At 41.0% G+C, this 17,780-nt stretch overlaps 2 protein-coding genes across 3 annotated transcripts; one reads left to right on the top strand and one right to left on the bottom strand.

Moving 5' to 3' along the window:
* Nucleotides 1-1,444: 1,444 nt before the first annotated feature.
* On the top strand, nucleotides 1,445-3,375 carry gatc (glutamyl-tRNA amidotransferase subunit C). The gene is made up of 6 exons (NM_001139604.1): nucleotides 1,445-1,765; nucleotides 1,879-1,929; nucleotides 2,051-2,220; nucleotides 2,473-2,576; nucleotides 2,698-2,765; nucleotides 2,916-3,375. Exons 1-5 carry the CDS (start codon nucleotides 1,568-1,570, stop codon nucleotides 2,757-2,759), a joined length of 585 nt encoding a protein of 194 aa, NP_001133076.1. The 5' UTR covers nucleotides 1,445-1,567; the 3' UTR covers nucleotides 2,760-2,765; nucleotides 2,916-3,375.
* Nucleotides 3,238-16,051, bottom strand: LOC106584994 (serine/arginine-rich splicing factor 9). 2 transcript variants are annotated; one of them, XM_014170711.2, is made up of 5 exons: nucleotides 15,820-16,051; nucleotides 13,137-13,313; nucleotides 4,354-4,559; nucleotides 4,035-4,207; nucleotides 3,238-3,955 (listed from the first exon to the last, which is right to left on the bottom strand). In XM_014170711.2, the coding sequence occupies exons 2-5, from the start codon at nucleotides 13,292-13,294 to the stop codon at nucleotides 3,716-3,718; spliced, it is 777 nt and encodes a 258-aa protein (XP_014026186.1). In that variant the 5' UTR covers nucleotides 13,295-13,313; nucleotides 15,820-16,051; the 3' UTR covers nucleotides 3,238-3,715. The 2 variants fall into 2 exon arrangements, with proteins under 2 accessions (XP_014026186.1, XP_014026187.1); XM_014170712.2 differs by lacking the exon at nucleotides 15,820-16,051 and adding an exon at nucleotides 14,928-15,205.
* Between the last annotated feature and the right edge of the window lie 1,729 nt (nucleotides 16,052-17,780).

Consider the following 17,780-nt stretch of genomic DNA (forward strand, 5'->3'; position numbering starts at 1 on the left):
TTGAACCCTGGAACCTACGATTAAAAATCTGATGCTCTTCCGCAGTTCTTCACTGATGTAAAATTTGTTTTATATTCAACATTCAACAGACATTCGTGAAATTATTTAAAATGCATATAATTCTCTTATCTGCAATAACCTTTTCATGGATTGTTTTAGAGACATTAAACAAAATGTTAATTATTCTAAAAAGGCCTACTTTCACAACCTTTGATTTGCATGAAAAGTAAAGTGTTGATTTGATAGAAATACATCTAATCGTAAAAAAAATGCTTTAAATATCTTGTTCCAATAACTTTTTCATGGATTGTCATAGAACATTAAACAAAATGCTAATTGCAAAATGCTAATGATTCATTACACCGATTCTAATGCAAAACGTTTCGTCAGTTGCAAAACTTGACGTAAAAAATGTTGGGTTCTTAAACGGAAATTGTAGTTAATTTTCATTGTATGGTTTCCACTCGTTGCCATCGTTCTTTTACAGCTCAATGGTTGCCATTCCAATTTGAATAGTCTGCGAAGTGTTTGGCACAAGCTGCACATCTAAAAAGTTGATTATTCCGTGGTCTAGTGGAGTGAAGTCCGCAGGGTTCCTTCCAACTTCTTCCTGCTGCTTATTTTTATTTTTTTAAGAGACACGACTGAACTATGACATCCGTTTAAAAAACTAAACGGAGCTCAACAGCGTTTGGAGTAAATGGTTTCTTTTGCTAAATGTTTTGCAACAGACGAAACGTTTGCAATAGAATTGGTGTAATGACACCCCTGGCCTACTTAAACAACCTTTCATTTACATAAAAATGTGTGTTGATTTGATAGAAATACATCAAATCATTTAAAAAAAAATGCATTTAAATCTCTTGTTTGCAATAACTTTTTCATGGATTGTCATAGAAACATTAAACAAAATGCAAATTATTCTAAAAAGGTCTGGCTTACTTTTACAACCTTTCATTTGCATAAAAAAGTGTTGTTTTGACAGAAATACTTCAAATTATAAAGAATGCATTTCAATCTCTTATAAAATCTGCTATTCTTATTGTAATAGAAACATCAAACAAAATGGAAGTGATTCTAAAAACATCTGTCCTTATTTCATAATCTCTGATTTGCATAAAAAGTAGAAATACATCTAACATTTTGTCCGTGTAGAAAGCATCTTGTCTGTTTGACTAAGGTCAACCATGAAAGTCATTTCACAGTCAACAGAGAAGATCCTTGACTAAGAAAATGCTTAGGGAGAATCTCAATTGAAAACTCCTTGCGTCACCTCCTTCTCAAAACCCATTGGATGAGAAAGCCAGAAGTCCCGCCCCTCTAACTTTCTTCTCCAATGGATTTGGAGAAAAAGCCGGTAGGATGTAATTGATATTCTCCCCTACTCGACTTTGCTAGCTAGCCAGTTAGCTGTTGACTGAAATTATTTTTGAGTTCCAGGAATCAACGGAGACGCTCATAAAATCTAGCTAACCATTGCTTAGTTTACTAAATTGACTAGCTAGCTACGCAATCGTAATAGGAATTGCATAGGCATTTGCAAATTAGCTACATTAGCCAGCATAACATGTATGTCGTAGTGAATTATACACGAAGATTACAGACCCTAGCATTTAATCTAGGGTCTTCGTGCTACCACCAAGGTGTCACAGGAGCTTCCATAACGTCACAGGACCGAAAATCCAAGCAAAACTTTAGCTGTTGTCGTTGGACTCATCTGATAACTTTAGTACATCAATACAGTACCCGAATTAGCAACTCTAAGGTAAGTGATTAGCTACGCTAGGCTAACTAGCTAATGTACAGTACAGCATATCGTACACATGTGGACTGTGGTTGCAGTTTCTTGTATTGCCCATGTAAATGTTTCAATCCTAGGTGCCCAGGGTAGCAACATGGGAGCCTGTATTGGAGAACCAGCTACCCCCAGTTAGTATACTGTACTTTGTTAATGAAGTGGTTTTTATTAGCTTGTAAATTAAGCCAGATCAAATACTTAAATGGCTATATGTTAGTGACAAATTCTAATTTATAAGCTTTTTCCTTACAGCCTTGCCAAATTCCTGTAGACCTTGTTGACAAATTGGAGCGATTAGCCCTGGTGGATTTCCGCAACCAGGAGGGGCTGGCCTGTCTGGAGAAAGCCATCCGATTTGCAGATCAGCTCCATGTTGTTGACACAGATGGGGTTGACCCAATGGATTCAGTTCTGGAGGAAAGGTTAGACTCAGGCAGATTCTGAAGCAACCCCTAGCCCTTCAGTGTTTGATCTGAAGGAATTGGGTAGTGGTAAACCATTGGAAGTGTTTAATTGAAGGTTTGGTTGAGCAATCACATTTTGCTTACTGCCCTTATCCAACTGCTTCAGATCTACAAATACTGAGTAATCTTTGGAGAGGGAACCAATAGTTACCTACCTAACCTTAAGGTGACTTGTTTAGTCTCACAGATTGAAAACCCTCTGTTCTGTAGGGCACTGTATCTGAGGGAGGATGCCGTGGCAGAGGGTGACTGTGCAGAGGAACTGCTCCAGCTCTCTAAAAACACAGTGGAGGAGTACTTTGTGGCACCGCCAGGTGAGAAGCTTGGCTACTGTTTTATCAGCTCATGAATTGGAGTTAATATCGTTGTTCATTCTGAAGGCGGCAGTACCCCATTTTGTATATCATGAAACTTAAATTGCTCTTTTCTCTGCAGGTAACATTCCACTACCGAAGAGAGAGGAGAGAGCTGCCATGTTGAAGCACTCTGAGTTCTGACTCAAAGTATGTGCTCTGACTTTGCTGATAGCTAAATTTGACTGTGGTATTCCCACCCATGTATCTTAAGATGAATGCACTAAGGCGCTCTGGATAAGAGTTCGCTAAATTACTGAAATGTAAATTAATGACTGGATACTGTATTTCATTTGACAGAGACCTCTGCAAAGAAATCCATGGCTAAATGATAAAGACTGACCAACCATCAAGAGGGTCAGGGCTTGGCATGTATTAAGGTACCTTCAAACCAGACGAACTGAAGCCAAATCAAAGAAAGATCATCCAGTGTTGTTGATCCGTGTGTGTGTACTCCCTTATGTATGCAATGTATTCTCTGAACATTATGTTGAAAAAGCAGAAAACCATCACTCCAATGGTACATACTTTGTGGGTGCTCTGCAAATGATTATCAAGGACTAAAGAGGCAACCAATGGATGTACAATTCATGCATTCAGGAACTAAAACAAATAAACATACTAAGAGTCCTCACTTTATTTGAAAAAAATAACACTTTTTAACAAAGCTGTTACGAGATACAAAGATTATTTTGAGAATGGGGCAGGAGAAAGAAATAATTTCATTCTCACGTAAAATAAAAAAGAGGAACAAAATGGAGAACACTTGCGAGGCAACCTTCTATAAGGCAGGGCAGGCAAGACAGGCTCTTAGAGAAACATGATTTATTTTTATTTTTTTTAAACTACATTAAAGAGCTGTATTATGGTGTATTCCTCTAGTATGCAGTCTCCTTCACAAATATCCCTAAACCGCCATATCCTAGGTCTGAGAATGAATCAATGAGAATGTGAGGCAAATGCAGATCTGCCCATTCGCTCTGTCTACACCATTTAAAAAGTCCTCTGGAGACAGTCCTCATAGTGGAATGCACATGACATACTTAAAAAGCAACACAAAAGAAAGTTATCACCAGTCTTGGCTCCTTCCTGTAGGTAGACTATCGGTAGTGACGAGGGGGTGGGCTGCGGCTTGATGGGCTACGGTGTGCTGCAGAGGGGCGACGTGGAGGGGGGCTATGGCGAGACAATCTGCGAGCAGGGGGCGACTGATAACGAGGGGGTGGAGAGCCGCGACCTTGATAAGCGGGTGAGTACCGTCCCCTGGATCTGGAACGGGACCGCGAGCGTCCTCTGCTGGCTCCCATCTCTCCATGGACTCTGATCGATGAAGTCTCCCCCTGAAAGATGTCCATGTCAGAGAAAGTCCTGAAAACGCATTCTTAAACACTATAGCTGAGGATCTGACTGTTTAGTTACCTGGTGTGATCTGAACTCTGTCCTGTCCAGGCGCCGCATGGCATACTCCATGTCCTCTCTGCGCAGGAACTCCACCACCCCTTCCCCATCCCGCTGAACATCTGTGAAACAAACATCTCCAGCCTCCCTCATGTGATCTTTCAAGTCTTGCCAGCTCCCAGTCGGAGGCAGACCTGTGGGAACAGAGACCAAATCATTGAGAACTTTGGCCTTTATAGGCAACGCCCAACAATACCAGGGTACATCTAACATGCTGTAAATGGAAGGAAGAGAGGAGCTTTGAATAAAAAAATCAAAAGCACAGACTTTATCCACTTACCAGTCACAATAACTCTGAACTCTGATCTCCGAGTAGGAGGCCCAAACCTCCCTTTAGGACCACCGGGACCTCCTTCCCCACTCCCTCGACCACTACCACCCATAGAACCGTTGAATTTAGAGGAGGCAGAGCGAGGGTGCTCAACGCGAAGCTTGCAGTCTCCAAATCCATAACCATTCCTCCCATAGACTGCATCCTCAGCATCCCTGATACATAAGGACATGTCAATTTGATTAACACATTGCATATGGGAGTCAGTCTATTTATCCATCTTAGCACCGCAATGGTGGAACGAGCTTCCCCTTAACGTCAGGACAGCAGAGTCCCTGCTCATCTTCCGAAAATGTCTGAAACCCTACCTCTTCAAAAAGTATCTTAAACTAGATGGTCTTTTCCACTTCACAATAACAGCACTTACAGTTGAACAGGACAGCTAAGTCCCTGCTAGAGCAGCACTGGTTAACTAAGTGCTGTTACTGTGAAGTGGAAACAGTAGGTCGATCTATGAGTGGAAGGGGAGAGAGGGGTAGAGGTGTTTGTGGCGGAGGGATGGGGTGAGTATGCATCTGACTGACAAAAACGCAGATTTTTGCTTTTATTACGCACAATTCATCAACTGTGGGAATGAATTAAGATACACAGTACCAGTCAAAAGTTTGGACACCTACTCATTCCAGGGTTTTACATTTATTGTTACTATTTTCTCCATTGTAGAATAATAGTGAAGACAACAAAACTACGAAATAACATGGAATCATGTAGTAACCAAAATAGTGTTGAATCTCAACTATAAAATCTATTTAGATTTTTCAAAGTAGCCACCCTTTGCCTTGATGAATCATGCCTTCATGGTCAAATTGCTGCAAAGAAACCACTACTAAAAGAACACCAATAAGAAGAAGAGACTTGCTTGGGCCAAGAAACACGAGCAATGGACATTAGACTGTTGGAAATGTGTAATTTGGTTGGATTAGTCCAAATTTGAGATTTTTGGCTCCAACTACTGTCTTTGAGATGCAGAGTAGGCGAACGGATGATCTCTGCATGTGTGGTTCCCACCGTGAAGCATGGAGGTGGCGGCGGTATGCTGGTGACGCTGTCAGTGATTTATTTAGAATTCAAGGCACACTTAACCAGCATGGCTACCACAGCATTCTGCAGCGATACGCAATCCCATCTGGTTTGCGCTTAGTGGGACTATCATTTGTTTTTCAACAGGACAATGACCCAACACACCACCAAGCTGTGTAAGGGCTATTTGACCAAGGAGAGCAATGAGTGAAGCATCAGATGACCCGGCCTCTACAATCACCCGACCTAAACCCAATTGAGATGGTTTGGACCGCAGAGTGAAGGAAAAGCAGCCACCAAGAGCTCAGCATATGTGGTAACTCCTTCAAGACAGTTGGAAAAGCATTCCAGGTGAAGCTGGTTGAGAGAAAGCCAAGAGTGTGCAAAACTGTCATCAAGGCAAAGGGTGGCTACTTTGAAGAAACTCATTTTGATTTGTTTAACACTTTTTTGGTTACTACATGATTCCATGTGTGTTATTTCATAGTTTTAAATGTCTTCGCTATTCTACAATGTAGAAAATAGTACAAATAAAGAACTCTTGAATTAGTTTTACTGCTATTTTATATACATATACACATTGATCAAAAATATAAAACGCAACATGTAAAGTGTTGGTCCCATGAGCTGAAATAAGATCCCAGAAATGTTCCATATGCACAAAAAGCGTATTTCTCACAAATTTTGTGCACAAATTTGTTTACATCCCTGTTAGAGAGCATTTCTCCTTTGCCAAGATAATCTAGCCACCTGACAGGTGTGGCATATCAAGAAGCTGATTCAGCATGATCATTACACAGGTGGACCTTGTGCCGGGGACAGTAAAAGGTTTCTAAAATGTGCAGTTATGTCACAATGCCACAGATGTCTCATGTTTTGAGGGAGTATGCAATTGGCATTCTGACTGCAGGAATGTCCACCAGAGCTATTGCCAGAGAATTGAATGTTCATTTCTCTGCCATAATCTGCCTCCAACAGTTTCAGAGAATTTGGCCATACGTCCAACCGGCCTCACAACCACGCCAGCTCAGGACCTCCACATCCAGCTTCTTCACCAGCAGGATCGTCTGAGATCAGCTACCCGGAGATCTAATGAAACGGAGGGGTATTTATTTCTGTAATAAAGCCCGTTTATGGGGGGAAAACGAATTGGCTGGGCCTGGCACCCCAGTGGGTGGGCCCATGCCCTCCCATGGCTGCGCCCCTGCCCACTCATGTGAAATCCATTGATTTGAGCCTAATACATTTTTATTAACTGATTTCCGTATATGAACTCTTAACAAGTAAAGTCAGAATTTGTTGCATTCATATTTTTGTTCAGTATACATATTTTTTAGTAACTAGATGCGGTACAAGGCGAAGGCGTTAGAAATGCTGTTGGATGTGAATCTGGGTCTGTAACGTAGGTGGCACCATGTGCTCTTTTTAAAGGATAGGCCCCTCTCTCTTAAAGGCCCTTGGATCCATGTGTACAAGGGTGGTTAGCCAGTCACTGGGACGACGACCCAACTTGGGATGGGGGAGGTTGTAGCGGGTGGAGTATAGGAAGACAATTAGAGGCATACTTAGTTGCAGCTACAGTATGCTTAACAGTGCAAATATCATTGTATAGCTATATGGACACTCAATTATCATGGTACGTTTACAAACATTATGATAAGTATAATCAAAACCTGTATCTCATTATGGTAAGTGGTGAAAAGTATAGCTAGTAATAATTGTAATGGCTTAGCAGATGAAAATAATCAGTTTATCTGGTTAAAAGAAGGAATATAATATCTATTGTTTACAGGAAACTCATTCGACACCTTTAGATGAAGTTGTATGGAAAAAGGACTAGGGGGAATATATACTGCTCAAAAAAATAAAGGGAACACTTAAACACAATGTAACTCCAAGTCAATCACACTTCTGTGAAATCAAACTGTCCACTTAGGAAGCAACACTGATTGACAATAAATTTCACATGCTGTTGTGCAAATGGAATAGACAACAGGTGGAAATTATAGGCAATTAGCAAGACACCCCCAATAAAGGAGTGGTTCTGTAGGTGGTGACAACAGACCACTTCTCAGTTCCTATGCTTCCTGGCTGATGTTTTGGTCACTTTTGAATGCTGGCGGTGCTTTCACTCTAGTGGTAGCATGAGACGGAGTCTACAACCCACACAAGTGGCTCAGGTAGTGCAGCTCATCCAGGATGGCACATCAATGCGAGCTGTGGCAAGAAGGTTTGCTGTGTCTGTCAGCGTAGTGTCCAGAGCATGGAGGCGCTACCAGGAGACAGGCCAGTACATCAGATGTGGAGGAGGCCGTAGGAGGGCAACAACCCAGCAGCATGACCGCTACCTCCGCCTTTGTGCAAGGAGGAGCAGGAGGAGCACTGCCAGAGCCCTGCAAAATGACCTCCAGCAGGCCAAAAATGTGCATGTGTCTGCTCAAACGGTCAGAAACAGACTCCATGAGGGTGGTATGAGGGCCCGACGTCCACAGGTGGGGGTTGTGCTTACAGCCCAACACCGTGCAGGACATTTGGCATTTGCCAGAGAACACCAAGATTGGCAAATTCGCCACTGGCGCCCTGTGCTCTTCACAGATGAAAGCAGGTTCACACTGAGCACGTGACAGACGTGACAGAGTCTGGAGACGCCGTGGAGAACGTTCTGCTGCCTGCAACATCCTCCAGCATGACCGGTTTGGCGGTGGGTCAGTCATGGTGTGGCATTTCTTTGGGGGGCCGCACAGCCCTCCATGTGCTCGCCAGAGGTAGCCTGACTGCCATTAGGTACCGAGATGAGATCCTCAGACCCCTTGTGAGACCATATGCTGGTGCAGTTGGCCCTGGGTTCCTCCTAATGCAAGACAATGCTAGACCTCATGTGGCTGGAGTGTGTCAGCAGTTCCTGCAAGAGGAAGGCATTGATGCTATGGACTGGCCCGCCCGTTCCCCAGACCTGAATCCAATTGAGCACATCTGGGACATCATGTCTCGCTCCATCCCCCAACGCCATGTTGCACCACAGACTGTCCAAGAGTTGGCGGATGCTTTAGTCCAGGTCTGGGAGGAGATCCCTCAGGCGACCATCCGCCACCTCATCAGGAGCATGCCCAGGCCTTGTAGGGAGGTCATACAGGCACGTGGAGGCCACACACACTACTGAGCCTCATTTTGACTTGTTTTAAGGACATTACATCAAAGTTGGATCAGCCTGTAGTGTGGCTTTCCACTTTAATTTTGAGTGTGACTCCAAATCCAGACCTCCATGGGTTGATAAATTGGATTTCCATTGATTATTTGTGTGATTTTGTTGTCAGCACATTCAACTATGTAAAGAAAAAAGTATTTAATAAGATTATTTCATTCAGATCTAGGATGTGTTATTTTAGTGTTCCCTTTATTTTTTGAGCAGTGTATTTCTCCCATGGGAAAAGAAATTCAAAAGGGGTGATATTAATTAACAATCATTTTGAGCAGAATGCGCAAACTGTTCAAACAGATCCTCAAGGAAGGTGGATCCTTCTAAATATGCTATTGGACCATAAACATACTTGGCTCATTCATCTATATGTTCCAAATAATGATCCAGGCTTCTTTGAAAATATATAAAAATTTATCGAGTTAACAAGCAATACGACTCAGTTATTATGGTGGGAGATTAAAATACGGGTTTAAATACCTCGATGGACCATAAAAGGTAATCACACTACATATTATCACCCTCATGCACTTAAGGAAATCACAAATATTATGGATATATTGGAACTAGTGGATATATGGAGGCTTAAATATCCTGACCTAGTGAGATATACATGAAAGAGGCTCAATCAAGTTGATCGTCTTGACCATGTCATTTTCTCTGGCACCAAAAGTTTTAAAGTGTTGATGGGGACAGAATGCAGTCAGACCATCAAATAATTGGTGTACACCTTAATCATACAGAATATCCACGAGAGTGAGGATATTGGAAATGTAATAAAAACCTACTGGATGACAACTTGTTTCTAACCAAGAATTTATAATGGACTTTATTCTACATAACATAGGTACAGCAGATCCCCTTTAAGGTACGGGACACTTTTAAATGTGCCTTTAGAGGCCAGAATAAGTTAGAGGAAAAATAAATTGAGGAACATATTCAAAAAATCTCAAGCGTAATATATTATACAAACAAAGTGAACTGGATGGAATATTGGGAAAAATGCACCAACTTTAATCGTCAACATAGAAATGCTACCAAAATTATTTAAAGAATCTTGTTACAAATGATTTTCTGAAAGAGGCGGCAAAGTACTTTAAGCATGTTTTCATTTCAGGTTCCTCAATCTCCACCAACTGAAGTTAATAGGAAAAGAATCCTTACAATTAAGTGTAAAAATTAATAGCTGTAAAGAAAGACTCACGTGAAGGAACTTCAAGATGCAATTAAAGCCTTCAAGTCAGGGAAAACTTCAGGGTTGGTCCGTTAACATGTTTCAACCGCTCCTATAAAAACTGGTAGACTCAGATACTCAGCAAGAAAGTCTGATTTCACAATTACTGAAACAGGACCCATGTGGCAAATATCCAGTCTACCTAAAAAACTGGAGACCCCTTACAATTCAGTGTTGTGATGCCAAAATTCTAGCAAAATGTTTAGTGCTTAGAATTCAAAGGTATTGTCGAATATTATTTATCTTAATCAGACAGGTTTTTACATGGGCGATACATTGGAGATAAAGTACTGGAAACAATCGAACACTTAAAAAAAATATGGTATACCAGGCCTGGTATTCATTGCAGATTTTCAAAAGGACTAGAATGCATGAATTATTTTCATTTTGGAGAATCTCCTATACAATGAGTTAAAGTTATGTATAGTAACCCCAGGTGTAAAATAGTAAATATGGCTACTTCTCAGAAAGTATTAAACTGTCAAGAGGAGTAAAACAAAGCTGTCCACTATAGCCATATCCATTTATTATGGCCATGGAAACTTTAGCTATTAAAAATCAGATCCAACAGTAATATTAAGGGGCTAGACATCCAGGGCTTAAAATCAAAGGGGTCATTGTACGAGGACGACTCATGTTTTCTTTTAAATCCACAATATGGATCCCTGCACAGCCTCAGAGGACCTAGATAATGTATTTAACCTCTCTGGATGATGTGTACACATTACGTATTGGATCACTAAAAAAATACAACTTTTACATTACCGTGTAGTTTACCATTAAAATGGTCTGACAGTGAAGTGGACATAGTCTGTAATCATATTGTGAAATAAATAAATTCAATACATTTTCATAGAAAGTTAGCAAAAAATATACAAGATCTTGCTTCCATGGGAAGGTAAATACTTGTCTACAGTACTTTCAGAAAGTATTCAGTCCCCTAGACTTTTCCCACATTTTGTACCATTAAGGACAATTCCTTTGACTTCAATTTTATTTACTTTTTGATTTAACCTTTATTTAACTAGGCAAGTCAGTTAAGAACTAATTCTTATTTACAATGATGGCCTACCCTGGCCAAACCCTAACGACGCTGGGCCAGTTGTGCGCCGCCCTATGGTATTCCCAATCACAGCCGGTTGCGATACAGCCTAGAATCGAATCAGGGTCTGTAGTGATGCCTCTAGCACTGAGATGCAGTGCCTTAGACCGGTGTGCCTCTCTGGAGCCTCATGGCTTGGTGTTTGCTCTGACATGCACTGCCATCTGTGGAACCTTATATTGATAGGTGTGCACCTTTCCAAATCAGGTTCAATAAATTGAATTTACCACAGGTGGACTCCAATCAAGTTGTAGGAACAGGATGCACCCAAGCTCAATTTCGAGTCTCATAGCAAAGGGTCTGAAAACTTATGTAAATGTGATTTTTTATACATACACATTTGCAAAATATTCTACAAACCTGTTTTTGCTTTGTCATTATGGGGTATTGTGTGTAGATTGAGGGAAAACACAATTGAATCCATTTTATAGTAAGGCTGTAATGTAACAAATTCTGAAAGTCAAGGTGTCTGAATAACTTGGCGAATGCACTGTATTTGTGATAAAATAAAAAAATAAAATAACTAATGAATTGTTTAATCATTTCCCAGTTTTATTTATTATTTATTTTGAAATCCCAGCCCCCGTCTCCGCAGGAGGCCTTTCAGTAGGCCGTCATTGTAAATAAGAAAGTGTTGTTGACTGACTTGCTTAGTTAAATAAAAATAAATACCCATTTACTGATGGCCCTGCCTACACTGGAATACCTTTAAAAAATGTATTATATGAGCCAAAGAGATTCCACTTTATTTGGCAAGCCAGACAAAATTCAACAGCCCTATTTATAAAATGAATATACATTTGGAAGACTAAAATTATTCAATATTAAAGCATTGAACCTCTCACTAAAGGCTTAAAAAAATAATAATACATACTTAAATTCAAACTGGTTCTCCAGCAGACTTGTAAGAATGGCTCACCCCATGTTAAAAAATTGCATGTTATTTATTCAGATAACAACCTGTCACTTTCGGTCATTTGAAACTGAAATAATCTCCAAACTATCACTTTTTAAAACAAGCCATAGAAATCTGGTTGCAATTTCAGTTTAACACACAAAAAAGAAACAGAACAAATATTTCAAATATTATGGTTAAACTGAAAAATACTAATTGATAATAAAACATTCTTTGAAATTGTTAACAATATAATCTTTGTTAATTAATGATAGAAAGGTTCAGAACTGTTTTGAAACATCCCACCACAGTTAAATATTTGTCAAGTAGACATCAAGATGCGATGGTTTTTTTTAGAGATGGGAGGGGTTAAGGGTAGCTGAAGGGTGGAATAATTTTTTTAAAATAATAATAATAATAACAACAAAAATAGATAACTAATGTAAAATGTACCATGTCCGTAAAATGTATATAGTATGTATAAACTGGAAGTAGAAGCCTAAGTATTGCAATCCTTTAGTTTAGGTAGGGTTAGGGGGGGAAAATAGGAAATTATGCAAACAATTACTTTGATAGAACCCACAATAATTCTGCAATATCTAAGCAAAAAAATATTGAATAAAAGTGCAGTCCTAAAGCATAACCTCTGATTCTAATGACCATTTCACAATGGAGCAAGTCACGGGTACTTCCTGTTTGAGCTTCTGCTTGTAAACAGGAAGCAGGAGTAAGGAGCCATGATCTGATTTAACGAATGGCGGACGAGGGAGGGCCTTGTATCTTGTTTGTGGGCAGAGTAACCGCGGTCTAGGACTTTATTGCCCCTAGTTGTGAAGGAGACATGCTGATGAAAGTTGGGCATCGTGTGTCTTAATGAAGCGGAACTAAAATTGCCGGCGACAAGAAAGGCAGCCTCTGGATGCAAGTTTTCCTGATTGTTTATAGCCTCATACAGTTCATTAAGTGGCAGCATGTTATATTTCATGATAACATATTTTGTGAAAATAAAGTAAATGCCAAATGAATCACAAAATAGCTAAGTTTAGTCGGAGTTCGCAAAACGGCGGCCGTCCAGCACATTGCCATCTTTTCATTACTACCGAGTTCAGGGAAACTGTACTTGCTATGACTGTGATATGTGGTTGTCTCGTCTAGCTATCTTAAGGTGAATGCACTAACTCAAGTCGCTCTAGATAAGAGCATCTGCTAAATGACTAAAATGACAATGTAAATCTGGTCTTATTGGTCAACGAGTAAGAAATCCATTCATGGACGTTTATCTTACCGTGGATCTTCAAAGCGCACAAAGGCAAAGGGAATAGTGCCTCTATTGTTCTTCAACTCAATGTCTCTGATTTTGCCATATTTGAAGAATATATCCTCAATGTCCCTCTCTTGCACATCAGCTGGAAGGTTACCCACGTAGATCCTGCCATCTGCCATGATGTTAACTGAACTGATCCTGAAGGAAAAAGAGCCGTTATCAATACTGAACACTCCCTGAACTCAAATGTATGTTTTGACCCCTAATTTCTGCCATTCATAAATGTTCAAAAATAGATTACCATTGCAAACAACCCCCTACAAGTACATGTTATCAAGACTGCAACATATACACAACTCAAATACAGAGCTAGGTATTAATCAAACCCCAACCCACACCCAATGGTTCAACCACCAGGGCCCGGTTTCCCAAAAGCATCTTAAGGTTAAGTTCATCGTTAGAACCTTCGTAGGAGCATCGTTAAGTATCGAAGTTGTAACAAAACCATCTGTATTAACGTTGCACTTAAACGCTCGTAATCTAATGCCTGCCTCAGACCACTCGTAGAAACGCTAACTACATGTTAAGTGTGTTAGGTGCTTCCGCGTAAACATCAAATCACATGGTTGACCCGTCTCTCTGTGGCCGCTGATAACTTCAGAACAAAAGTTGACTACAATTACTTAGTTGCCAATGTCGTTGCAATTGATACAAACAAGCGAAGTATAAAAATATATCGGTTTTCATTTGAAGCATGACTGCTTTAAAATAAACAGTAGGCTATAGGTTTTTTCAATCATATTGAAACGCACTTCATGTTAAATCAATTGAGTTCTATTTTGCTACATGTAGGCTGTTGTCTAATTTGTCACAATATATTTAATTATGAGGACTAGCCTAACATTTACATTACATTTAAGTCATTTAGCAGACGCTCTTATCCAGAGCGACTTACAAACGTATGCAATGTGCCACCAAATCGGTGATTTGTCATTTTTATTGAGTAAGCATTAGAATAAGCCACCTTAATATTTGCAGCCGTATGTGGTAATATCTCTAGAAGCTGATCCGTCGTCAGTATTGTGAAATAATTATGTTTAGGAATGATTTGAATGGAGGAAGCTGATCTGAGAGCAGCGCTCACTTTCTATCCTATCAGTATCAACAAATGCTCCAACGACGCACTTAGCGACCATTCTCTCATTTTTGTACCTGTATATAACTAGGCAAGTCAGCGTGGTGCTTGGGAAACGGTTGTTACATTTTCGGCTGTTGTAGGAATGATGCAACGTTACGCCTAAATTCCGTCGCTATCAGAAAACCTGGCCCTGTTGAGACGAAATCCCAGCCGGACAATAGTGTCTGATTGCGGCCCGCTTATTCGGGGAGTTCCTGGATGTGGGCATTCATTCATCTGCAGGAACGCCCCCCACTCTAGCATCCCATTGGTTCCGGCTTGAACAGGCCCCCCACTCCCTCGAGCACGCCATCTTCAAGCTTGTGCGACACTTGATATTCAGGTTGTCTATTGGTGACCTAGCTAACTAGCGGTGTCGCCCCGGCCTCCCACCTCCTGTGGAAGTGCGGGTAAACAATGCCCAACAGGCGGAGGTGAAGGACACTGTCTACCGGTGTCCTAGACCAATAATGGACTAAAGAAACTTAACGTGGTCTGTTTTTTAGAGGATAATGGGCCTGTCAGCCAAATACTCCAGCTAAACGTGGATACATTTTCAATTGCAGTACGGTTCTACAAACAAATATCTGCTTTCATATCACATCAAAAATGTAACAAACTAAAGATACACTTACTGTAAGCTGTTTTAACCAGTTTTAACAGTTGCAGCAGACAGTATTTTTCAGTCACAACACGTTTGTGGCCTCAGTCTTCCGTTTACACACCGGTGTTCCGAGACACAGAACTAGCACCAGTACGCCCGTCGCCCATATATAAGCGCTGTAACATGGAAATATGTCTGTGTGGGAACCCTAACCACATAAAAACCTAGAGTAATTTTTTTATTTATTAGGATTTCTCGCTCATATCAAAGATAGGTTCCTTATGTTTCCAAATCGTACAGCAAGAGATGTTTGGTAACGTTTACAGCAAGCGTGGGGCTCTTAACAAAACCCCCAGACAGAAGATTCGATCACCAATATATAGGCGCTAAAGGTCGTGTATGTGAATGGGCTACCGCCACCTAGTGTACTGGAGCGCCCCCGTCTGAGTCCTATCTTAAATTGTATTTTAAAATGGACCAATAGAAGTATAAAGAGGGGCTCCTGCATATACAGGAACGCCCCGAATTGCGGGACGAAATTACACCCTTCTCGACTAGGGTAGCCTGCTACGCTAAAGCTAGCCTAGCTATTCATGTGATGTTTCCTTTCAAAAATGATAACATGGCTGGGGGCGGGATACAGTGGTTAGCTAACTAGTTTGATAGTTTCTATATTTCAAACATAACACGTTTCATATCGCCTCGTGGTAACTACCTGCCTGGATTCCCAATCTGTACTCACATGTAAAACCCAGATTAGCCCGTTCATTCATTACTTAACCAGCAAATTGTCGACAACAAATAGCTACTAACTAATGTAACGTTAGCTTCGGTTGCAAGTTAGCATCTAGCTAGCAAGTTAGCCTAGCTGACTCGTGTGCCATGTTTTGGGTTTGCAGAAAAGTACATGATAGGTCACCTACCTTCCTGTGTCGCTGATCAGACCTGCAACCTCTGTGGTTGCTGTGATTCTTTTCTAAAGCTCGTATAATGTTATTTCTTGCTTATCTCCAGAGATCGGTACCCTCAAACCTTTGTCGGAGGATCTCTGCGCTTCTTTAAGGTAGTTAGGCTACCCAGTTCCATCCACTGACTTCCGGTTCCGTCAAAAACCACCTACCACATCCACCAGGTTGCGCCCCTGCCCACAAATTGCACTGTTTTTTGTCTGCATGTTTTCTTCTTCGTGGGGTTTTCGGGCAGACTAGAGGCTTTGTTGATTATTGGTGCCTTTCACAGTTCGGAAAATGCATTGCACATTTGTTCACAAAAAAGGGAATTGGGGGGGAAAAAGGCAATGACCATAGCAATAAACACCAAAAAGCCAACCTTACCAATGCACAAACTGTACGGGTCACTCTGTACAGGCCTACTACTCACAGGGATCCTCTCAGGGTCCCTCACCCTTTCCCCACCATCCTTAACTTTCCTCACTGCCTCAGCATGACACTTTCTGCACTGCTCTCACCCTGGAAACTTCAACCCGTCTCACTCGCACGGGACATTTCTGATCCCCAACAACATGGCCGCCCTAAAAATGTAAACACTGCGCGTTGAACACCAAAACCACCCACTCCTTTGAACTATGCTCTCCTGCACAATTCACACCTCCGAATCTCCCTCCTTCATACTGCTGCAACATGACCATAAACTTGGCACCTGAAACACCATAGCGGGTTCGTAAAACAAAAGCTCTCACAGGATAACTTATATACCCTAGCATGACTTTATCTGGCAAACACTTTACATCAAAACTGAGAAGGACAGACAGGGTGTCTCCTCAGTCTCGGGCTCCCCACTGGGTCTGCGTCTCACCAAACGGCGTGCATCACAGACACCGGGGATCCAAAACTTCAGTCGATCCACCTCAACACTCAACCCCACCACTGTTATGACTCCTTTCAACTGCGCTCTGCTCCAGAGAGAATAGCAGGCCACAGCTCTCGTTCCGAGTCGGGAAACATGAGTCCACTTCTAGATACTTTGTCAGTTTCAAAGGTTACATCCGTTTCCAAAAACACTGCCTCCATCATCTACCGGCTGCATGTCATGTTTTGTATTTCAAATAGTACCAAACTAAAACTTGACATATTTTGGTTTGTTTGTTTTTAGTTTTTGTTTCTTGAGGCCTGTCGTGCAAATAGCGTCCGCCTGAAAATTGTTGTCCCCCCCAGGCCCCTTGAAAAGTCTGAGGCTCCCTAGTTGAGAATCACTGTTGTAGTGTAAGTATGCAATACATTTTCTTTGGTATACCTTCCCAATCTGCTTTTTTAGTTAAATTGGAGCATCTTACGCCATGACTGTAATTGCTGCTAAGTCATATGGCTAAAAATATAAACACCCAAGCGTTCTCTGCTCTCATTGCTTATGACAGAAATTAGAATGGCCAAGAATTCTAACTCAAAGCACATCTGTAATGTAAAATGACTTTGTATTTTACTAACAGGACATCAGTGGTGAAAGGTGTCTGACTCATTAGAATTACATCAGTAAAATGCACAGAGGTCATTGACCCCCGGAAATATCCATAGAGGTAGAAATAAAAGAGGAGAACATAAGTTACTGGAGAATATAGAAGTTACTGTACTTCCACTGGTTACTGTTTGTACTAGAGAACATACGGCTGAATAACTTTGGGTACAGTCTGACTAAGATGTGTAGTCTGAAAGACATGATTCAACTACTGACAATATAAACATGTGTTGATATCATTTTGGGAATGATGAGGCAGGGAATAGTCTTTTTATTTGTATTGCTGTTAACAAAACTCCCTCTGCACTCACAAAGGTGTATGTCTGACGTATCACAAGGTACCTGCAATTCCTCATCATTGTTAGTATCATCTGTGCCTGGGTTTTCCCAATGAGGTTGGGTTTCATTGATA

This window comes from Salmo salar, chromosome ssa24 (assembly GCF_905237065.1).
Source record: "Salmo salar chromosome ssa24, Ssal_v3.1, whole genome shotgun sequence".
Taxonomy (NCBI): domain Eukaryota; kingdom Metazoa; phylum Chordata; class Actinopteri; order Salmoniformes; family Salmonidae; genus Salmo; species Salmo salar.